Here is a 24,285-nt window from a genome sequence, read left to right on the forward strand (position 1 = left end):
TGATGACATCTGCATCTGGACATCTGCGGTAACTCGCCTGCAGTTACGAGCGAGAATACAGAGAGCTGCTACTGCAACTACTTTGTATCTACGCAATCGAGGCCTGGAAATTTCCTCCGGAAAGTGCGCTCTTCTGGCATTCACGCGCAAACCCATGTCGAATTACAGAGTGTCAATTAACGGTCAAAATATACCGTATCGTTGATCTCACAAATTTCTGGGTGTCATAGTCGACAGAGACATATCATGGAGCCCTCATGTGTCGTATTTGAAAAAGCGATTGACAGGCATATGCCATCTTTTCAAATTTCTCGCTGGAAAGACTTGGGGAATGCAGCCTAATGCTATGTTATGACTGTATAGGGTGCTTTTCCTTGGCTTTTTACGATACAGTCTGCCTGCATTATCAAACGCCAGCAAAACAAGTCGACGCATGATACAAAGCGTTCAAGCACAGGCGCTTCGAATATGTCTAGGTCTGCCTCAGGGTGCCTCAACAATGGCGACTATAGCTATAGCCAAAGACCACCTCGTGCAGACCCATATTGAAATTGAAGCTTTGAGAACACACATAAGGCATGTGGGCCGGACTCCCCATCACCACCTAGCCTCTCTGCCAGTGGATAGACCTCATACGTCATTTTGTCGAACAATAACTACACATGGTGACTCCCTACCATTTGGTTTTACGCCCGCTGCGAGACCTTCAATTCCTCCATGGTGCCTCAAACAGCCAGTCATCAACCTGACAACACCAGGCATCCAGAAAAAACGAGATTTCTCAATACCAGCCCTTAAGCAGCTCGCCTTACTTCTGCTGTACGAGAAGTACCAAGACTGCACCCACGTCTACACCGACGGCTCCGTCCTGCCAAACAGCTCAACAGCGGCGGTCGTTATTCCAACGCACGCCACAACCATCAAATTCAGGACAGCTCATGCAACCACAACAACGGCAGCAGAGCTTGCAGCGCTTCGCGCTGCGCTGCGTTTCATTAACGACCACAGCACGCAACGGTGGACGATTTTCTGCGACTGCAAGCCAGCACTACAGTCACTTCTGTCAAATCTACGCCGTGGTCCACACGAGCAGTTCGTATTTGAAACAGCAGAAATGCTACACTATATAACAGAGAAAGGGCACCACGTTATATTTCAGTGGTTGCCAAGCCACTGTGGAATTATCGGTAACGAACGAGCTGATCAAGCTGCCCGTTCAGCCCATACAGAAGACAACGACCCTGTCAATACCTCTCTCAAGGACGGACGCTGCTAGGAGGCTCCGCATGCTTGCTCGCCAACGCTCCCTGGCTCTTTGGAATGAGCCTCTCTTTACGCATGCAAGATTACGATCCCTTGATCCAACGTTAAGCATGCAGCTTCCAACAAAAATTCGACGAGGCGACGCTACTGCTCTGTGCAGACTATGGTTGGGAGTCGCGTTTACCCGTGCGTACGCGTTCCGCATAGGTATAGCCGACACTGCCGACTGTGCACACTGCGGAGATGAAGAAACAATTCAACATATTCTGTGTGACTGCCCGAAATACAACCTGGAAAGACAACACCTTTCTAATAAACTAAACAGGTTAGATGACCAGCCGCTGTCAGAAGAAAGTATACTGCGCCATCGTCATGACTCATCGTCACAGAAGAAAGCCGTGCAAGCGCTACTGGGCTTCTTACGAACTACTGGCCTGTCGGAACGCCTCTGAGTGGACTGATTTTGTGCGTGCGTGTGTGTCGGTGTTTTTCTCCTATTTATTTTTTTTACTCTCCCTTACTCTTTCAACCCCCTATTCCCCAACCCCAGTGTAGGGTAGCATACCGGATACTAGCATCTGGTTAACCTCCCTGCCTTCCTTATTTCTCGTTTCTCTCTCTCTCTCTCTCTCTCTCTCTCTCAGCTGTTCCTGTATGTACGGCTTCACAAACGCGTTCAACAAGTCCACCCTCCAACGTGCCATTATTCTCTGGAATAGTTTGCCTGATCATGCCCCGCCACGGTGGTCCAGTAACTAAGGTACTCGGCTGCTGACCCGCAGGTCGCGGGATCGAATCCCAGCTGCGGCGGCTGCATTACCGATGGAGGCGGAAATGCTGTAGGCTCGTGTGCTCAGATTTGGGTGCACGTTAAAGAACTTCAGGTGGTCAAAATTTCCGGAGGCCTCCACTACGGCGTCTCTCATAATCATATGGTTGTTTTGGGACGTTAAACCGCACATAACAATCATCAGACATTGCTACCAAGACAAACCATGAAACATTCCGTGATATGTTATCGAGCCACTTCACAAACTTCACCGAGTAGATGCCTCTTCGTAGCTCAAGGATGAATATTGGGAACTTTTTCCCCTATACGCACAATCATCAAAGCAAATTTTTGGTGTGATAAGCTGGTTCTGACTGGCAGTTATCTCGCATATATCGCCTATTTTATTTTATTTGAGAAGGAAATTCACCCCACTGTATTGCCGCTATTAAATGTATCGTTTCTTTTTTTTTGATAGTTGTCTCGCATGGTCTTTAAGTTTTCATTTCTTAAAACATAAACTCGTTTTAAGATTGTCGCAGCTGTGATTTGTAACCGCTCTGTTCTTATGCTCCATAAACGCAACATTTCGCTTATTGTTCGCATGCGAGCTTCGTCTTTACATGTATATGTGTATGTATTGAACTGTAGTGTTTTCTGTTTATTATATTGCAATTGTATCTTTTCTTATGTATTTTTGCTCACTCGATATGTATATGTATGTTTTGTGTATCACCCCCTTTACTCAATGCCCCCCCCCCCAGGGCCTGTAAGGTACCTTGAAATAAACTTTGATTTTTACTTAACAGCGTCATCACAGAATTACCACTTCTCTGATTGTTCTTACGTTAATGCTTTTTTTATAAAGTGTTTAATTTCCTTCGCTGTTCTGGAACCTATCGCGCAAACATGTTTTCTGATTTAGCTGTAATACCTTATATTGCCACAAAAAATTAATAAAAGATTATTGAAGACTACAAAGAAGCAGCACACTGTGGAAAGGAAAGGAAATTTTTATGGCCTCAAGAAAATGCGGATACCGTCCAAGCGTCGTTTACGGTGTTGTGAGCATTCGCCCGGTATTTTCTTTTTCTTGAAATGAAGTACCGTATTCAAATGTGCAGTTCGAGTAAAAAGACAAATGCGCTCTTTGTTCCGGAAAATAATAACGATGAACAAATGAGTTAAGAAGAGCTCATCAGCCGCAGATCTATCTCAAATGCAGTTCTTCAGCTTCTTCGTATTGAGCCTTCTGTCATGTGTTCCGCTTCAAAGAGTGAGCCAATAAAGATATGAAATTCAAGCACAACGCGTTCAACCATTCTAGAACTTTACCAGGCATTTCCATTAATTACCGAATTCATCAACTTTGACGCATTTCGAACTGCTAAAAACAGTTCTTCAAAAAAATTTTTGCATGATCACCATACTTTTTTTCAGTGCCTTAACTCTTCTGCGAGTTGCATGCTTTGAAAACTACTAAGGCATGACCACTTGAAAGGCAGACATACGTATAGTTATTTTTTTGTGCAGAGTTTCGCAGCTGTTCCAGCTAAACCCATTTATTTTGGCTTTCGTTTTTTTTTATTTTAACGGAGACAGGCCAAATCAAGAGGCAACAATTAGCTACCCAGTCCCTCTTAGCAATGTGATTGGTTGCTTTCTTCTTATCCTGATCATTCGTTTGTTGTGATATTTAAACGAGCATTTCACGTACTTTTCTTTTCCTTCAAGGAATCATCTTGAATTTAATCGAGCATTTCCCTCGCACTATATTTAGAACGCTGCAGTTGAAAAAAAAATACATCTTGAGAGCGCTGCCGAAAGACACACTTATTCCTATTAGGTTAAATTAAAAGTGATATATTCTATCGTGCATGTACAATCCTCGTGTGAGCAGTACAATATTCACTTTTTCCGTCGGTTTCAACATAGTAATAGCAACAGCATGTGTTGCCACCCAAAAAACTTCCGATAAATTCAGTCTTCTCTCTCTATCACCGAACCAGAGAGCTTGTTTTTGTTTAAGTTCTGCTAGACTGAGAAAAACTCATTTCCCGCTTTTAGCTAACAGAAAGGCGTTTAAAGTGAAAGACTGGCTTTCGTAGTGTTCTGCTAAACTTGAAAGTACACTTATTTTAAATATTTTTCAAGAGACAGGAGCAAAACTGTTGAAATATGAACTGGTTTTTCGCTGAATCCTTTGTTCCCCGAAAACGCTAATAGGCTGTGCCAGCGCACAAAACAAGAAGTCGTTCAGGATCTCTGTTTGTAAACAACGAAACGGTCTATACTCATCCGCGAAATTTTTCAATGTGTATTCGTTGTATTGCCGAATTAATTATGAGACTATCTCAACTGAAGCTTCGCGCACGCATAACGTTAAAACAATATATATATATATATATATGACTCTCTCCAATATTTGTCCCTCTCTTCATGTCATTCCATTTTCTCTGTTTTGTGCACCAGCGTTGCCGCGTTTCTTTAGACCATCACTTATGGGCAGCGCTCACTTAATTAACACGCGTTCTTTGCCTGGCATTTCTTTCACGCAGTCAAAAACACCAAACGCGTATGTCTGGCTTTCGCCGCTCATTTGACTAATCACAAACTTTGCAGTGACTTCGCAAATTATTCCAACACAGGCAAAACACCTATATGCATGCGGAACTCGCGTTATGTGGATACCACGTAAGCATTCCACATTGCATATCAGTCTATAAGAAAGATTCCGTTAGGCAAGCTGCCTCAATAGTTTTATTGCACTCGCCAAATATGAGAAATTTGCCTGCACCGCCATTCTGCCCCTCTTTCGCTTTAGAGGTGTCATATTAAATATGCTAATAATGCAAGAAGACTGCTTTTATTTCTCCTTCACTGCCTTATCATTGCTCGGAGTATATCGAAGCTTAAGAAAGTCATCGTCATAAAGATAGTTCGCGGTGCATCCGTTGCACCGCGGTGCATCCGTTTCGAAATGAAGTCTTTTGATGATTCTTCCGACAACGTGTATTAATCAAGCAATTATTCAGTAGTATTTACTTGCTTAGCAACAGGGTTGTCCAAGCAACATTTGTAATGAACGTTCCACGTTAACTGACGTGGAGCCTGCGAGTTATTTACATAATGTCCAATCTACTTAGCAACCTACCAATATGGTTCATGTTGTAGCGAGTAGTTAGCATTCTTTTGAGTAAGGGGATGATTGGGGCTACTTGGTATCGTCTACTTCTGTTCGTCTCTGCGTCTTCTTTGTCGATATTGTTTTTAAAACATCTCATAATCAAGACTTAGCTATCCTTTTTTTTTGTTTCAGCTGTCATTTGTGCATCGTAGCTCGTGTTTGTGCTACCTTTAGCCTCAGCGTAAACGTTCGTTGGCCTTTTTTTGTGTGTGTGGATGAATACATTTCCCTTAAGTTCCCTTCAAAGCGCATCGTGGCCGTTGAGATCTATGGCATAAAACTTCTCTGTCGATCCCTGCTGACATGAACAGGTGAATCGAGATTTCAGAAGTATCAGATGATCTTGTAATTAAACAATTTGCTGGAAATTTTGTCACCAGTGAAAAGGACACCAAGCACAAGAGCGCTCCAAAGCATGCGGAAGTGAGTCCGCGTAAAAGATGAGACGTACGCATCGGGACAATTTTGCGCGTGTAGTGAACGATGGCCGTGCGGGACGCCCAGCTAGAAATTTTAGAAACTCATCTCTTGTCCATTTCACCATCGGTAGATAATACACAGAGAGAATGTTCATTTTTTTAAGCACAGCTTTCTTCGTGAAGCTGCCTATGTTTTACTGACCACCCCTGCTGCTGCTCTTTTGCCGAATCTTAACGTGACCTCTGCCTGACTGACCGAGGAGTTGACCGTCTGAATCCTCAGTCTGCAGAAAGCCAGGTTGGCTTCTTCAACAATGTAAGGCGTTCACAGATGCGTTAGAGTCTTCGCCAACATGGTACAAAAATGAAGCCTGACATGAGTACAAAGTTCGGCAAACGAAACGTCGCGAATGGCTTCGATTCACTCTGAATCGAAGTATGACCAACATGGCTGGTTAGATGTGCTGCCTTATTCTTATTTCTCAGTTATCAAGTATAAATATTTTTCATCAGCTAAAGAATCTGTACTTTTCAATAATGATGTGCGCGGAAGTCTTTTTCTGAAAAAAAAAGAAAAGCACGATCATAGTTGCAAATTCAGTTTGAAACTGTGACCGTGAAGGCAAGACGCAAAAGCGCCGCTATGGTAGCGCGTGCAAGACACATGTGGTTGTACGTTCACACCACCTCGCAATCGTATTCTTACCTTCGTAGCGACGGCCGGCACCTCCCAGATTGAAGAACAGTAGAAAACAAGTCCATCGTGCAAGAGTCACTGAAGCATGGAATGCCATTCCACTACAAACCACAGTTCACACCTCTCCACTCTCTTGTTCACAGTCACTTTCTGTTCACGCTATAGAAACCTGTCACAGACAAAGAGGGCTGCATGACACTTATCGAACGTGCTGTAACACCCAACCCCGTAGACATAACTCGCTCGGCGTTATGCCATTACATCTTTGAACCCTCAAGCGCAAACCAAATGCAACCTACAAAAATGTACGCGGAACTCTTGAGTTTAGGAGAATAGCTATTCTAGCGAGCAGCCCTCTCCAAACGCGCGTAATCTTACGCAGACGTCACAACGCAGAAGGTTCCTTTTGTTTGGCACTTCAGTCTGAGTGGTGCGCGAACGCGTTCTAAGAAAAGCGCGAGAGCAGACTCGAGCGAACCGGCGCACTTTTCAAACTTCCCACGCAATCAGGACCCGGGAGCTGCATCGCCGGGAGAGAATCAGCTCCGCTCAGCTGCTCCCGAGAGGAGACGGCTTGTTTCTGAAAGAGCAGCGCACCGAGTTGGGCTTCGCTGCCCGGCGCGCTTAAGCGCGCTGCTAGTGGCGCGCTGCGGCCGCCCATGGAAACTGCTTTCCCATTCAAAGCGAACCCCAGCCGGCGACCCTTTTTCACGGACCTCCGGCGCCGTTAACCTCCATCGTTTCTACCTTGCTGTGACGCTCAGCTGCGCGCGCGCGTCTCATGTGCTGTCGCGACATTCGACCTAGCTCGCACCACTTGTCTTTCTTTTGACGAGAGAAGACGACTCAGATGTAAACGCGTTGACAATAGCACTGTCCTTTTTTTTATTGGTTGCCATTTGTTTTTGTTTTTCGTGTTTATTTTCTCTTTTTTTCTTCTTTTTTTCTGTTCTCCGGATCACTTCTCTCGTGCGACACGCGCAATCTCATAACGTTTTAATTTATTTTTTGTAATGAGTGTACTTCATCAGCTATCTTCGCTTTGAAGCAGCTGACTACATAGGGTGCACGAAGGATACAAACACCACGATAAACTTTATACGGATGGTTCGACAGATGTTAGGGGATCTGCAGGAGCTATGATCTTCCCACCAAAAGCCGGAACCATCTAATTTCGAACGTCTCACAAAATAACACCGACAGCCACAAAGCCCGCAGCACTCCGCTATGCACTGCGCAGGATTGATCAAGAAGCACCTCTAAAATGGTGCATTTTCACCGATTCGAAACCAGCCCTGTATTGTATTAGAACTGCACTACGTCGTGGACCTCAAGACCACTTGGTGCTTGAAGAAAGACAATTGTATCAGCAAGTACTACAAAAGGGACACGATGTAACGTTTCAATGCTTACCAGGCCACTGCGGAATCATACATAACGAGCATGCCGACGATGCAGCAAAGAACGCTCACGAAAATCGCATGATGGATCCCATTCCACTGTCAAGAAGCGACGCAGCAGCAAGGATTAATACGCTCGAGCACGACGTCACCAGGTCTCTGCGGAACACGCCCGGATTTTCACACACCCGTCTTCACAGTCTGGACCCATACCTATGACTTTCCATTTCATCTGGGTTGTCCGGATTTGAGACAACCGTTCTCTGTCGCATGTGGCTAGGGGTGTCCTTTACGAACGCCTTTGCTTGCCGCATCGGGTGGGCAGACATTGCTGCGTGTGGTCATCGCGGTGCTGACGAAACCAACGAACATATTTTGTGTCAGTGCCTTCAGTACAACTGCTACAGACAGTCCCTGTCAGCAGTGTTTGCACGCCTCGACGACCAGCCGCTTTCCGAAAAATTAATTTCGGAATACCAGAAAGATCAAGCTTCACGCCAAAAAGTGACGAAGGCCCTCCTGAAGTTTCTGCGATCGACCAAACTCGTCGAACATTTGTGACGTTTTAGTGCGATTGTGTGCTTTCGCATCCTTCCCGCTCTCTTTCTCTTATTCCCTTTTCCTTACTTTTCTTTCTCCCATTTCCCCTTCCGCAGTGCAGGGTAGCAAAGGAGACACTTGCTTTCTGGTTAACCTCCCTACCTTTCTTCATACCACATTTCTCTCTCTCTCTCTTCGCTTCTGGCTCTCACATCACGGCTACGCAGATGCAAAATACGGCGCCTCCTCTTGGCTCTCCGAGACGAGCGATATGTCGGAGAGATGGGAAGTTACGAAGACTACCGAGAATGGGATGTAAAGTAAGCTTTCCTGCGTCCTTTGACTAGCTTAGGTGAAGACAACGTATAGAAAAAAGTTTGCTCCACGGCGTATACTCCGGTGTACGATTAGTGTTTACGGGGCCAGAATTGGGGCTCGGACAACGTCAGAGTTTGTGATCTGACATCGGCGAGTAGTGATAGTTAAAAGGCAGAAAGTAAAGCTTAACATAACGTTTCCAAACTGAGGGTGCCAAGTCGTCAAACGTCAACTTAATCCTGTCACCAACCCACTTCAAACATGCATGTAGTGCTACCTTTTATCGATTGAGATCTAACGCTAGTTCGATTTCTCGTAAACGAAAAAGGGGAAATTAGGTGTTGTACTACAAAACTAAGTCAACAGTAACTTCTCGAAAATAGCTTGATGTATTCATATACCATACTCTAAAATGAGGGGCGTGAATTAAGATGAATACAAAATTATAACGACACGATGCACGACGAGCACCTCTATCTCCTTATATTTGTGCTCGCCGTCTTAACTCGCACCTCTCCATCTTATAGCTGCGTTTCACCATCTAGTCAAACAACTAACAAGAAGCACTTTTGATACGTCATCCTCTCTTTGTTTCGAGGAAATATGTTTCCCATAAAACATTTTTCCTGGCTCCCCCCCCCCCTTTCCGGCATCTCTGCCAACTGCCGGCAATGCCCAGAGAAACTAGTTACGTTGCCACAAGATTATAACTGTAACGCTTAACAGCATCTGCTCTACCTGATTCCTGACACTTGCCAGAAATTTTCTTTATTGGTACTTGTGTAAGCATCAGGAGCCAATTTTTCATCGATAAAAGGATTAAGGAACAAGCACGTCCACTGTCTAACTCATACATAAATCATTTTAGGCGTTAACGCTCGTTCCTAGGTGATACATTCCTTAACTGCTATGTCCAGATCCGAAGTGGCTCAAGTTTGATTTTACGAACAACTCTAGCATTAGCACTTTCAAGGAGCATGGCTGGGCTCTAGCATACTAATTATTTTCTATGTCACTGATGCTGCCAATAAAGGTTGCCAGCAAACGCTGGCATAACCACTCCTTCAAAGTTTGCCTCCAAATCAATTCTTCCACCATGGCTCCTCCACCGGCATGAGCTCAGGCGTACTACTTCGAAGCCCCTGTAAAATCTATCCTAATATTTATGAACGTATTGAACTCACTAGGAGCATCAGTGCCGACTACCTAAACCTGCGCGAAAATGCTGTAGCCTCGAGTTTAACGACTTTAGACGGAGATCGGTTGCGATCTTCGAAGCACGACAAGCATACATGCATAGCCTCCTCTTTTGCGATTTCTCGAATTTCAACAATACTATTCGCGGTTTTATATGCCAATACCACTATGAGTATATGAGGCACGCCAAACTAGAGAGCTACAGAAATATCGATCATCGGGTGCTCTCTAACGTGCACTGGCATCGCTCACCACAAGGGCCTCTACCTTTTCACCTCCATCGAAATACGACCGCTGCGGCAGGCATCGAACCTTGGTCAGTGGTCGCACACCATAACCGCTACACCACCACTCCATTGCATCTCCGATGGAGACGGAAATGTTGTAGGCCCGTGTACTCGAATTTGGGTGCACGTTAAAGAACCCCAGGTGGTCGAAATTTCCGGAGCCCTCCACTACGGCGTCTCTCATAATCATATAGTGGTTTTGGGACGTTAAACCCCACATATCAATCAACCACCACTCCGTACTTCTCGAATTTCAGACGACTGCCGTCGCTACTAAATTTTATAGGGAATATGTATGAATTCTAGTGAAAGCCAATGAAAACCCACAATTTCGTCTGCAATACTTGATTTGGAAGTTCCACTCTGGCTGCCTAATTATTGCGCACCAGTAACTTATTGAGACACGTCACATCGTCATATTGACAGGCGAAGCAACTAGAAAATTTATTTTTATGTATTATTATGTTTCCATTTCCGACCTACAAGTTCATTATCCAATCCATTTGAAGTGTCGATTACGGCGAGAAAAGTTTGTGTTGTAAGATTTTTCCGTGGTATTGTGAGAAACAGTCAGTAGGCAAGAAAAGGCAAGAAAGTTGAACAACGACATTGTAGAGTTTTAAGACAAAGGTGCCAACAATGCATAAACAATTGAGAATAAAGTCGTGTCAACGCCACTTTTTGCCCGTGCTCAGTAAAAGCCGCATCATGGGCGTCTCTACACTGCTCCTTTGCTTAGAAGTAACTCTATACAATGCGTGATGCGCTGGTGTCGTAGTTATGCCAATTAGGGCACGGCACAGATAGTGCTCTCTGTTCTGAATTTTCTGATTTGCTTAAGACTTACCGGTAGGCTAGTTGAGGATTCATGATAGGATATGCCGACGCATGCCGAAACACGGACGACATTACAGAATCTACAAACGCAAGCTCTGTACATTTCACGATTTTCTGCTTGTACCTTTAATATAAACTTCAAGTAATCACTACACACGCACGCCCCCACGCGCACACAAACACAAACACACATGCACACACGCACACGCACACACGTGCCTAGAGTGCAGCCGCGTTCACGTCCGAGCCGAACACGCAAGCACTGTAGCCGGTTTTTTCTCTGTGAGGCGACACCTTGGTGCAGTTTCGGGCTCTTAAGCAGTGCGTCAGGAGCATGAGTGCCCTGTCAATCTGACTACGTCAGAGCCCGCAATGGCCGCGAGGTGTTACCCGGCAGAGGAAAACCAACATGGCATAGGTATACTACTTGCTTTGGGAGCGCACGGGAACACTCCAAATCAGGGGGTACAAGGTGACATGGGATGGACATCGTTTGGGTGCAGGGAAGCTAGCAGCAAGATAGATTTTGAGGAGTGATTGAGAAAAATGGGAGATGAACATTGGGCTAGGAAAAATTTAAGCTACTTGTACATGATGATGGTTGATACTAAATGGAGGAAGCGAACTCGAAAATTGTCACGCAAGTATTTAGACAACTGCAGAATACCAAGCCAAAAGGAAACTTCGGTTAAAAAGAAAGTAAAGGAAACAGAGAGGGACATGTGGAAGATTGGAATACTTACGAAATAATCACTGGAGGCCTACCAAACTTTCAAGCAGGAAATCGCAAAAGAAAAGATCTACGATAACTCTCGGGGTAATTCTCTGCTATTCGAGGCGAGAACAGCAGTATTGCGGACAAAGACGTACCGAGCCAAACACGAAAGCACAGATACGGTACGTAGTGCGTGTGGAGAGGAGGAGGAAACGGCTGAACATTAGATAATGTTTTGTAAAGGGCTCCACCCTATAGCCCAGGATAATGGCGCAGAATTTTTCAATGCATTAGGGTTTTGAGACAGTGATGGCACAACAGACCTTAAACGGGTAGAAATAACCAGCAGGAGGTTAATTCATTGGTGGCTACAATCAAGGCACGAGTGAAATTCAATTTTTACACGTAGTGATAGCACTTTACTTTATGGGTAGGTGGCGTGAGCCACCGCCCGATCTAGAGGGCACAGCCGGATACCTCGATTCATCCATCCAACCTAGTCCATTACAAGAACTTAACAAAAACCTGACGATAGTTATAGTGCGAGAACAAAACGACGACACAGAGACAAGAAGGACACGTGTCGTCGTTTTGTTCTCGCGCTATAACTATCGTCATGCCATACCAACTAGCCCAAGCTGCCACACTTCTAAGTTAACAAAAACCGGCTGCTCACGCGTCCTATACGAACGTGGATGCGGCTGTATACGTCCCAGCAGCACTCCTAATAAACATATGCCTTGTTAAATTAGGTGGAAAGACAGCTTCATTCAAGGACCTAGTTTTTTTTTGCGATAGCAATTATATGGAGAGTCTCGGCTGGTTATTGCCGTCTCGCAGCCACCGTCATTCGCGTGTATATATATATATATATATATATATATATATATAATATACGTCGAAGGATGCGCTAGCCTCCTCTTTCTGCGGAGCGAACAACGCGTTTCCGGCCGGACTTTTCTGCGCTCGCACTTATCTCGCCAGTGAATAGGGGGGGGGGGGGAGCGGTTTTTATAGTTGCCGCACTATCGCAGCAACGATCAGCGTGCACCTTGTACCCCCACAGCTGGTAGAAACTTCTACGAGCTATGCACTCAAAACAAAAACATAAAAATGGTGCCAAAAGTGTACCTGGACCGGCCGTGTTCTCTAACATTAGCATTTTATAGGGTTATACGAGATCGAATCTGAATGATTTGACTGCCAGCCTCACTTCATATATCAACGCTGTCACGACGCACGAGCCTTGTTGGGGTGATCTACTGTGGCCGCGCCGCAGGAAACTGGGTAGCAAGCACATGCTTACTACAATTATTATTGTTCCTAAAAATACTAGCCTTGCTTTGTAAAGCATTCGCATATGTTGCTATCAAATTCATTGCTTCGTCCTTTGGGCGAAACTGTGACATTTTTGTTTCATGGAGTAACCCATGATGCACCTATATGGAAGTAACTGGAAGTAACCTCTGAAATACCTCCATGCAGTGGTTAATTTCATAAAAAAGAACATAACAAAAAAGCATAACGGCTCCTCGTTATTACAAACCATACAAATGGTTTTTAAGAAGCGCAAAACCGCAACGTTTCCTCGAAGGGAGGGCTCTTCAATACCTCAATCAGAACGTTGAGAAGCACTGATGAGGGTGATTTTATTGCGTTAAGCGAAGACAACCCCCTCTTTTCAATCTTATCTATATAGTCAAAGCAATAAAAATTTGGCAGCGAATTCTGAGCTGTTATTTTTTACTCAATGAAAGAAAAAAAGTGCACTGTTCAGTATTTAGAACAAAAAAATTGCCGGGAGTCATGTAAATCAAACCAAGGTCACCTGATGAAACATTCTGTTTGTGGTCAAGTTCTCACTGTGTTTTGCGCCAAGCATCAGTTTTCCCGCTGGTATTCAAGTAAAAACACAAGTCCTTATTTATCGGAGAAAACAGCGCTCGCTTGCCTCTATGCGAGACACGGTCTTTCCATCGACAAGGCTTTTGTCAATTCGTGTTTAGAACGACTGTATATCTCTTAAGAGAACATAAGATGATGCGTAATTTGCTACTGAAGCTGCCCGTTTACCTTTACTTTTTATCGGTAGCAGAATCATTTATCATGTCCCAACTTGTGTGACGGGTGCGTACTCAGACTTTTTTGGAGGACCTCGTTTGAAACGAACTAACAAGCACATTGCAATGCGTTTAAAATTCCTGGTTTTACGTACTAGAGTCAGAATGTTGTTATAATGGGAATCAATATGTAAACACCTGGAATTGTTCGAAAAACTACTGGCAGCCGAATTTTCGTTTGTGACTTTTATGCTATGATGAGCACATGTAGGTATGTGGGGTATGATTACAGCTCCGCAACTTGACGCATGACTAAGGCCAACACCATCAGCACTTGCGATCAATCTCGACGTCACTTGAGCTCGCGTGCGCAAATCTGTATGAAAAGAGTGCCATGCCATGGAGATGGCAAATAACGGAACCTATGATTACGTGCGCTAAAAATTTCGTCCACGAAGTGAAGTAGCATTGCGTAACAGCTGAAAACAGGATAAACTTGTATAATAACTGGCTCAGTACTGCGGTGAATATCGGTGCTACGAAATAGAAATGTATAAGGATCTTGTTATGTGGAAAGTACCATGAGGTGCGAACACCCCATCAGAGAATGCGAATGCCCCCAAAATCTAATGCCCGAGCTCTACATCGGAAACTGATCGACTTATAAGCTATGTTGTAGTTTCTACGAACAAATGACCTCCTTGAACGACCATGATGTTTTCGTGCATTTTGTTACTATTTATATCTCTCGTCGCACTCTATCGTTCCTCAGCTTGCTGTCTCACCCAGTCCCTTCCACGTTGCAGGGTAGCAAACTAGATATTCATCTTCCGGTAAACCTCCTCTCTTTCCTCGTATCATTTATCATTCTCTCTATACCTAACTTACCTAGCAGCTGCTATCATAATTGATTGTTCCAATAGCCCCGCCGTAGAGGTCTAGTGATTACAGTGCTTGACTGATAACCCCAAGCTCATGGGATCAAATCTTGGCTGCTTTTTCGATGGAGGTGAAATTGTTTGAGGCCAGTATGTGTGTGCCTAAATTTAGGTATCTGTTAAAGAACCCCAGGGGTCGCAATTTACGATGCCCTCCACTATGGCGTTTCTCATAACGATATTGTCGTGTTTTGGATCGTCAAACCCCAAATATAGTTATATTATTTTTTGATATACTATCAAGGGCAGGCGGTCGAGTAAGCATATTCATAGGTACTTTTCTCGGCTCCCATAAGAGCCATGACGTCACCCTTTCACCGAGGATCATAAACCGTCTAACTTATGGAAAGCGTTCGCCACTTTCACAGTGGAGGGTTTTATTTCACAGTTGAGAGAATTATTTAGAGAGAGACAGAGGCATAAGGCCAAGAGGTTATCATCTGTGTCACAGGTACCAAGACTACGCTCACGTGTACACTGACAGCTCCGTCGCCAAAGAGACAGCGGCATCGGTATTTATAATTCCGCAATAGCGCGAAGAATACGAATGTCGGTTGGGTCATTTCTCTTCTTCAACAACGTCGGAGCTCGTGGCGATTTCGCTAGTCATAAGCTTTATTAAACTGGCAACGACACCAAGAAAATGCGTGGTAATTACAGACTCTCCGGTGGCACTCGCAAGTGTGGAAAATGCCCCTTCAATACACATTGATGTGCGTATATATAGTATACGCTATACTAGAACAGCTTTTAGAAGCTAAGAAGTCGAATCGTCGAGTGGCATTTCAGTGGGTTTCCAGTCAATCTGGAATCAAGGGAAAAGAAATGGCAGATCAGTCGGCGAAAATTGCTCATCATTCTGCGCAAACATACCTAATTCCTGCATCTCAATATGATGTAAATAGAATTTTACGAACAACGAAACGTGAATTATGCTTGTCTACCTGGCTCACAGACAAAAAAAAAGGAATCGATCCTATATGCTGTTGATCCTAATCTTGAATGCCAATTAGACCGTGACCTCCCAAGGCGTATCGACACACTCATACATCACCCAAGACTCGCAACTGCTTACACAAAGCACTTCCTACTTCGTATTCAGCGTTTAAAAACGTCAGCATGTTCATGCGGCCTCGACGACGTGGATATCTATCACCTCTTGCTCGACTGTCCGAAACACGACACACACCGAAGGCGACGCGCACAGGAACTCCATAAGTTCAATCTCGAGCGGCCATTTGCGTTAAATAAAATACTAGGGCCAAGGCCATCTAAAACAAATGGCAAAGCAATGGAGGTGCTCCAACAATTCTTCGAAGAAACGAAGATTTGTGACCACTACTGAGTGGACTATAGTTAAAAGTGAGCGGAGCGACTACGTGCTTGTTCTGCCCATAGAAGAACCTTTGCTCTCACTTATGTAGGGCTGTGTATATGCATATATGCTATTTTTTTATTTGCGAAAATCAAGTGGAAAGAAGTAGCCATTGCTAGGTAATCTTGACAAAAACTTCTTTCGTTTATTTTCTATTTCAATAACAAATATATCTTTGCTTTCAGCTTGCTATCCTGCTTTTTTGAGTGTTTCATTAGACGCAGAGGCGTGCTCTAATTCCGGCTTTTTTTTTTCCAGCTGTAGGTATTTTCTAATGATCATCAACTCTATAGCCCCCCCCCCCCCCCCGAGTAACTTGCGCGTGCTTGAATTTTCGGTCTGCTGACGTTCCTAGGCCTTCCAGTACGTTCATACGTGAATGATATTTCGTGGAGGTGTGTGGACTCCCTGTCCAAACCTGGAACTTTGCTTCCATAAGCTTCCCCTTCTTCGTAACTCCAACAAAGCCACCGAGACTCCACTCCTGGAGAAAGCTACAGTGATCCACGTCACTTGCGACACCGTGTATTCTCAATAAGATCCTCCTATCTTCCCTGGCTCCGCTGAATCGGACGTGGAAGATTGGTTGGTGAAGTAATACAAAGTCTGTACCAGTAACAAATGGGACGACCAAAGTAAGCTGGGCTACGTCACGTTCTGTCTCGCAGATATCACGCAGCTGTGGTTTAATAACCACAAAGCTGACGTTCCTATACCTGGCCTTCTTTCAAGACTGCTATTATATACGGACCTATTTGGACGACTTGCGGCTCACAAGCTTCACGCCTAGCATCGTTTGTGTCAACGTGCTCAGCAACCAGGCGAAAACTACATGGGCTACATCGAAGATGTGCTGAATCTATGCAACGGCGTCAACTTTGCCTTGTCTCAGGAAGAGAAAATTAGGCTCATCTTGAAAGGTATCGAGGACGGCACTTTTCAGATGTTGCTCGCGATAATAAATCTCACCACGATCTCTTCACTCGCCTCCCTCTGTCGGAGCTTCGATGAGTTGCGTAGGTAGCGCAAGATTGCTCGTTAAACCCTCAAGACGTCAGACACGCTCGCAAGCTTGCAGCTATAGCTGCCCGTCCTACCAATATGCAGTCACTTCTTTCTGAAATCAATTCACCCTACGAACAAATGGAGTATTCGGAGAGTAGTTATGCTACGCAACAATAATTGTCATCTTACTTGCTCGCGTTTCCTTTTTCGAAAACCCGGCGCTGGCCACTTTTTTGTCGGAAATGTCATGTCACACTGATAACGCGCGCGCGGTTCGCGACTGTGAACTACCGGAACCGTGGCGATAACGCGAGGAAAGTACGTACTCGAAGTAGATGATGATTATTGTTGTGTAGCAGAAACACTCTTCATATATTGGATTTTTTTCTTTAGAGTGAAGGACTTCGTCTGTGAAGAGGTGGTGCACCTGCTGTCACAGTTGTCTCTCACACATGAGCCCGCGCATGTTTTGGCTCCAGACCTTCAACGCGCCATTCGGATCCAAGTCACTGCGACCCTCCCACCGATGCATCAGCAACTACCAGACACTGCGACTATCACGTATACGCCGCCGTCGCTGCTCGGCCCGTGCAAAAGCCTATGCCTTATGCTCAACCTGCCACGCCACCCCATACCATGCCAAGAACCGCGGGCGCTGTGTCGTATCCCTTCGAGAGATCTTCGGCTTCGTTTTACCTTCGCTCAGGCACGTGCAGGACGCTGGACTATGGCCACCTTTTTCGCCTGTGGCATCGCTGGACACGTCGTCCACCACTGTTGCCAAGAGCTTCTCCTCCATTTGACACCGTGGGCAGGCCGGTTACGTCGCCTCGCATTGTTCGCTTCATATATATATATATATATATATATTAGTGGTTGTGCCAGCAAGTCCTTTTTTCATGAATATAATGTATACAGATTACAACGGGGACCTGTGTCACTGCAGGCCAAATACTATTCCAACATTTTTCCCCCTAACGGGACCGCCGCCATGCTATTGTTGTTGAGGTGCACGACAGCCGGCATAGATGCTCGGTGACTAAATTTATTGGCAAGGCGAGGCGACGCCAATGTCGGCGATTATGTCGGTGAAAGAGGTGTCGAAGCGAGTGTCGGTTAGCTCGACGACGGCGGCCCGAGAGCGCGTGGCGGCCCTGGATGCAGAAGGGCCCGGAGATGCAGTGCCGCTAATGTTGATAAGTTACCTCACGCGGACACACCGCTCCATCTTCGCCACGCCGTGGCGATAGGAAAAGAAGGAAGCCGGGAAGGGACGGCCGTGAATGCGCCGATTGACGCGCGGGACGAGTTGGCGCAATCTGATTAGGGAGCGTGTGACATCCGCCTATTACCGAGGCGATAGCCGCGTTTAACCAGAGATGGCAGTTGGCGAAAGCGTCGCGCGGGTCCTCCTGCGGGCGTCGCGGCTCGCCGGGCTGTCGCTGGCCGGCGCGAGGTGCCGACCGGCAGGCTCCGGAGGCGTTTTTCATTTCCGGCTCTGTCTTCCCTCCAATTCCTCTGTCTCGGCGCTCCGGCCTACCTTCCGATGGGTGCTCTTCCTCTGCCGGCGCCGAGTTTTCCGCTGATGGTCGCCCTTTCCTCACCGAGATCATGCGTCACCGGCGCGCGCTGTTACTTTTGCTTTCGGCACCGCGATCCCGCGCGCGCGCTGCGCCCCAACCTTCGGTCGTGGTAAGAAGTATTAAAGACAAAGAGAAAAAAAAAGGAGAGGAAAGAAGCGTTCGAAAGCGCCTTAAATGGATTTGGCTGGAATTCCTCCTTATGCTTTTCGATACTGCTCATGGGAGCGACACCTTCGTATTCGTATCCACGTTTTTTTTTTTTTTTCGTTCCTGTGCCGACTCTTACCGCTCGTTCTCCGTGGTGGTGACGTTTTTCGTGCGGGCGCACGCTTTTGCCGCTGCTGCCCGCTGCTCTTAGCAGTTTCCTGCACCATTCCGTTCCGAAGTGAAATGTAGAAAAACATGAACCGGTGCAAATGTTTGGGACAGCGGGAAGAAGGCGCTGGCTGGCTCCAGACATGAACGACGCCGGGGTGGCTTCGGCCAAAAGAAATGATGCCCACTTCCTCGTGTCTCCTGTTTTTCCGTTTCGCTGCCAAAACATGACGCCGAAAATTCTTCAGTCCCCCGATGCTTTTTTCCTATCGCCTGTCTCTTCCGGTGTTCCCATTCTCCCATTGTTTTTCTTCCTCTCTCTCGCGCGCATTCTGTCAGCGTTGGTATTTTGACTCCTCTTCTCTCGTCAATTTCGGATGTTTCGTTTAAGTCACCATCAGGAGAATACGCCCTCAGTCGACTGCTATCTGCCGTCCACTAAATATACAGCCAAAAAATAAATAAAATGACGGTGCGTTGCAGCTTATGCAGCTCCTCTTTCCGGGGCACCTTGCTATGAGGTCTCCAGGTGAGGGCAGCCCTGCGGAGTGCAAAATGTCGAGTGGCTAGTCATCTTCAGTTTGTGTAGGCGTGACGCATGCACGCTCTGCGTGAATGCGCGTGGTGTGTTTTAACTGCTCGGTGAAATGACTTGACGCTTTCATCCATGTGCTGACACCAGTTCACGTTTCTACTAAAGTGCTACTGAACTGAAGTATAGTAAGCGACTTACTCGCAGGAAAACTGAAACTTTTTTAAAGACGCTAGTCTTTCTTGTAGACCTTCGATGCAAAAAATTTGGTCGGTCTATCTGTCTGTACATTTTTCTGTTTGTCTGCTCTCAACGGGACTCTAAATGGCACCAAAGTGTCTAAACGATACTTCAAACGGCCGACCCCATCCGCAGCACCCACCAAAATCGCTCAAGATTCAGCGTTCATACTTGAGCGATTGTAAATGAAAAGCAATTATTGCTCATATCTGAGGCACCATAACAACACGTCAATATTATGTATGTGTGTTTCTTACTACAAAAGGCATACATAAGTAATTATAAGGACCGTAGCGTTTATGACGTTGCGCTGACCAGGCAACGCTTGCTCGCAAATGCAAGTGTTTCCAACGCTTTGCCAAGACGACAACGCTTTGCGAAGATGGTGGTGGCACCTACCCGTCGCCTTGCGTTCCACACCTTATCACCTCTCAGACGCGCGTGCAGGGTGCGCGCGCTTCGTTTTCCAAGATAAGTACCAGATAGCACTCATGTCTCACGTGTGACGACTTGATGCGCTCGTTCGCCTCCGCTGCGCACTCGAAGCCCTCTAACGCAGCGCCTCCAGTATACCATTCACGGGCTTTTTTGCGCAGAACATCAAATAAACGTTTTGTTCACTCTCTCCAGATGCAAGGCTATCATCCTCTTTCGACGATATTTGCAGTATAACATGCAGATACGGGGCCACTTTTTTAACGGATACACACCCAGAGGAGTTGAAACAAGATGCAATGTCGCTGTAACAGTGATACTCTGCAATGGCTATGCTTGTGGAAGCGGAAATTGTGGACCCATCGCAAAAAGAAAAAAAGAAGAAGAAAGACAAGTGTTCCGGCTTACACTGTTCTTTTTTTCTTGGCAATACTGATTCTTTTTTATAACTGCTCTCACACTGGTATATCTGTCTTCGCATGTGAACTCAACGTTAGGTGGAAATACTGGGCCGCACGCAAAGTGACATTGAAATGAGTAATTAACAACAACTCTTTAATGTACACCTTTTTGATAATCTACAACTTTTTAATCATTAGCTTCCGGGCAGACGTGGCTTTCTATGTTATTTTTTTTTCAGAAACCCAGAGAGTCTATTCCATTCCACATCCGGGGCTCAACAGAGAGAGAAAGCACAGTGACTTGTTGGGCGAGTTGGTTTATTCCTAACTTAGCTTATGATGCTTATGGAGCGAGCGATAAGCTATGTTAGGCTCGTTCCACACACACACAAAGTGGTTCTAAGAAAGAAAGGAAGAGAAAAGTGATCCCCGTAACTGTCTGCTTCAGGGAGCGACACCTCAACAGTAGCTCACAAGGGAAGGGGGTGAGGAGGGATTTAAAAGAATAGTATTAAAGGTATAGAGAGAGATAAAGATGCGCTAAGCCAGTGAGCAAGGACATATCGAAGGGATAGAAGAGATCGGAAAGATGGAAACAAGGTCACAGAAATCCGAGGACGGGGCACCACTTGCGAGAGCTCTTGTCGGCGTCAGGAGGTGGCGTAGAGCAAGTCCGGTAGGTCAAAACTACACTGCCGTCAAAGATCGGCGTCAGGAGATGACGTAGGGCCAGCCCAATCGGCCAGAGCTACGCTGATGTCGGAGATTGCGAGGGCACAACTGGTCTGCACAGAATCCAGCGAACGAATCCCGTTCCACGCGCTTCCCGCACAGCCGCAACACACGTGCCGGGACCCCTACCGCACGCAAGCGGGGGACAAATAAGCCAATTGCCGGCGCTCTTTCACCCTCCGCAGCGTCGCCAATTGGCTTAGTTGTCCCCCGCTTGCGCGTGGTAGGTGTCCCGGCACGTGCGTTGCGGCTGTGCGGGAAGCGCGTGGAACGACCCTTAAGGGTGCTTTTTTTCGCACAGAGAATGGTAGAGAAGGAAAGATAGGGAGATCAACCAGTCCATGATAACCAGTTTGCTGCCCTGCCGTGGGAGAGATTGAAAGAAAGAGAGGAAAGCGAGGAAAGGGACACAGAGATAGCACATCACAGAACACGTGCACAAGCACCTATTTTCAGTAAGAGTCCGACAATATGGCGTGGAACACGCCATCACCCTCACAGCCGCTTGACCAGCTCTGTCTTCTTCGAAAACCTCGGGACTTCCATGGTCACCTTCAGCTACAATGTCCTTTGTTGACGACATGCTAGAACGAATTCAAAATACATTTGTCTATTGTCAAGACATGCTATAAAGGACACCATTGATTGTCTCTGCACATTGTATAATGGACAGTCACACAGTTTGTGGCGTAGGATCTCCTCGCAATTACAGGCATCGCAGAGAGCATTGTCGGCTATTCCAATGTGGACGAAATACGAGTTCGTAAATGCCTCACCTAACCATATGATAAAGCAGTTTGGTCTCTCTTTGATGGAGTCCACTTGGCATATAGTAATACATGAACGAGCGCAGGTGGTATTGATGAGTGGTCTGGTTGATCTGGCAGTTAGGTGGGCACCATATAGAGAGTTATCACCTATCCAAGCCCTCGAAGGCTGCTGCCAGGTCAGACCTTGAAAGTGGTATGGCATTCTCATGTGCGCCGTCAAGAGTTGCCCGAGCGGCATTATCATCTCTACAGAGCTGACACTTCGGCTTTTGAAAACAAATGCTTATCCTAACTTGTGTCTTTTACAAGCGATCTATCCAGATACGCGTACCGACAGTTCTTGCATCTCACGCGCAGGAATATCCACGTTATAACAGATGCCCTCGAGGTGGGCCCGGTCATATTCTACCTTCGATGACAACTCATCCAGGAGGGAGGCGGCACTCTGTAGCCCCCTTCTAGTCGACCAACTCTGAGATGAACTGCAAGCCGACGATGCGCCCGAAAAGCTTTCTGGTCCGTACTTTGGAGCGGCCAGGTACGTGTTGAGAAGTGCTATGCAGGGCATCAGTAAAGTTTTGCTAGGATACCATACACACCCCCCCCCCTCAAAAAAATATGAAATGGCCAGAGAAGCGGACACGTTATTCGAAGGTCACAGGTTTGGATCCTGCCAGCAGAAAGTTATCATTTTGTCCAATTTATTTTACATTCACATTACAAATAATTTTAATAGCATTCCATAAAGTACTTTCCTTGGCATCATTGCCAGTTAGTTCTCTATAGTATAGTGTCTAACGAAAAAAACAAGCCTTTAAATTTCTAATTTATTTTTTCATGCGTAACTTGAGATACATATAATTGAAATTTAAGGCCCAGATCTAGGTGATATTGAAACTGTGCGCACCGTATGTGCTGCCACTGAGTTACGTCAGACTGAAACATCACATGAAAAGGAAGCGCGTCGTGGCGCAACCCGGTCAGAAAAAGAACGGCAAGCTGCCTGAAACATACAAGTGGACCCTTCAGGATTCTTTACGTGTGATTTTTTATGCTTACCTTTTTTTTACTGATATGATATATAAGGAGATGTTGGAGCACAAGTATGGCGCCGGCTACTCCTTAGACCCTGAGTGGAAGTTGAACACGTATCTTAAATTAAAACATACAAAGCAGTGCATGGAAAATAGAACACTCGGGCAATCATATGCAAAACACACTTATACGCACATATCACAACAAAATTTTTAGTAAATGTTCGGAAGTAAACCAATGAAGTCGCTGATAATGTCCCTCGTTAATATTCAATCCAACCAGCACTAAACAGTGGACCACACGTCTGGTCCTTATGAAAACGTATTCGCTCGTGTTTACATAACAGTCGACACGTCATTCACTGAACACACGTGTGATGGGTGTCATATGATAATGGTCATAATAAGCACGACATGTGTTAAACAAATGAAAGTTCATTATTTCTCAGTACTTGTCAGCAATTCCGCTGTCTTGTAAGAAACGTATTAACGCTTTTAAAGCATGCGTCTGTAAAACTCGAGTTCGCCATGGGCCCAGAAGTTTCTTGATGCTAAAGGGTCTGTGGTCTAATGCCAACAGTTCCTATTTAAGACGGCATCTCGGAGTGTCATGATGTGGACAGTCCATAAAAAGGTGACATGCGTCCTCATCTATAAATCCACATTCGCATTCGGGAGTTTCAGCTCTGCCAATTCTGCGCAAAAATTGTTTTGTGTATGCGGTGCCTAGTCTGAATCAGTGAGTAAGAGTTTCCATACTTCTATTTATAGCTAGCGTAATTTCGAATTCAATGAATGGAGCGATGTGATATAAATTATAGCTCTTTGTACTTTGGTCATACCAAGCAGGTTTGCTCATTCTGAAAGTATAGCCTTTATATTACCACGCAATTCATTTTTTTTTTCAGAATGGGTAAAACAACAGTAACATCTTTACGGTGTGCTTGTCGTGCCACTTCAACGGCAGCTGTGTTTCCAGGAATGTTGCAATGGCCAGGTATCCACTGGAATTTGATCTCATGTTGCGCTGTGCTTGCTTCGGTGAGCTGTTTCAGCGTTTCGTATATCATACGATGAATAATTACTGCTGTGTTTGTACTGGAGAGTGATGTGAATGCGGCTTGTGAATCGTTGAAAAGTACCCATTTTTTCGCGTCTGCTGCCGAGTTTATACACTTCATAGCATACAAAATAGCGAAAAGCTCAGCTGTAGTATATGACGTCTTGCGAAATAAT

At 45.6% G+C, this 24,285-nt stretch overlaps 1 protein-coding gene and 1 long non-coding RNA gene across 4 annotated transcripts in view; one reads left to right on the forward strand and one right to left on the reverse strand.

Moving 5' to 3' along the window:
* Positions 1 to 6,895, reverse strand: part of LOC142775703 (nephrin-like) — a 536,671-nt gene extending 529,776 nt beyond the window's left edge. For all 3 annotated transcript variants that reach the window (XM_075877447.1, XM_075877449.1, XM_075877448.1), the window contains exon 1: positions 6,345 to 6,895. In XM_075877447.1, the coding sequence (XP_075733562.1) occupies positions 6,345 to 6,432 (88 nt within the window). In that variant the 5' untranslated portion in view covers positions 6,433 to 6,895. The remainder of the gene's footprint in view (positions 1 to 6,344) is intronic.
* The window catches only part of LOC142775704 (uncharacterized), a 119,055-nt gene extending 95,066 nt beyond the window's left edge, over positions 1 to 23,989 (forward strand). The window contains exons 2-3 of the long non-coding RNA XR_012886938.1: positions 22,373 to 22,553; positions 23,958 to 23,989. This is a non-coding gene — a long non-coding RNA (uncharacterized LOC142775704). The remainder of the gene's footprint in view (positions 1 to 22,372; positions 22,554 to 23,957) is intronic.
* Positions 23,990 to 24,285: the final 296 nt, after the last annotated feature.

This window comes from Rhipicephalus microplus, chromosome X (assembly GCF_043290135.1).
Source record: "Rhipicephalus microplus isolate Deutch F79 chromosome X, USDA_Rmic, whole genome shotgun sequence".
NCBI lineage: Eukaryota > Metazoa > Arthropoda > Arachnida > Ixodida > Ixodidae > Rhipicephalus > Rhipicephalus microplus.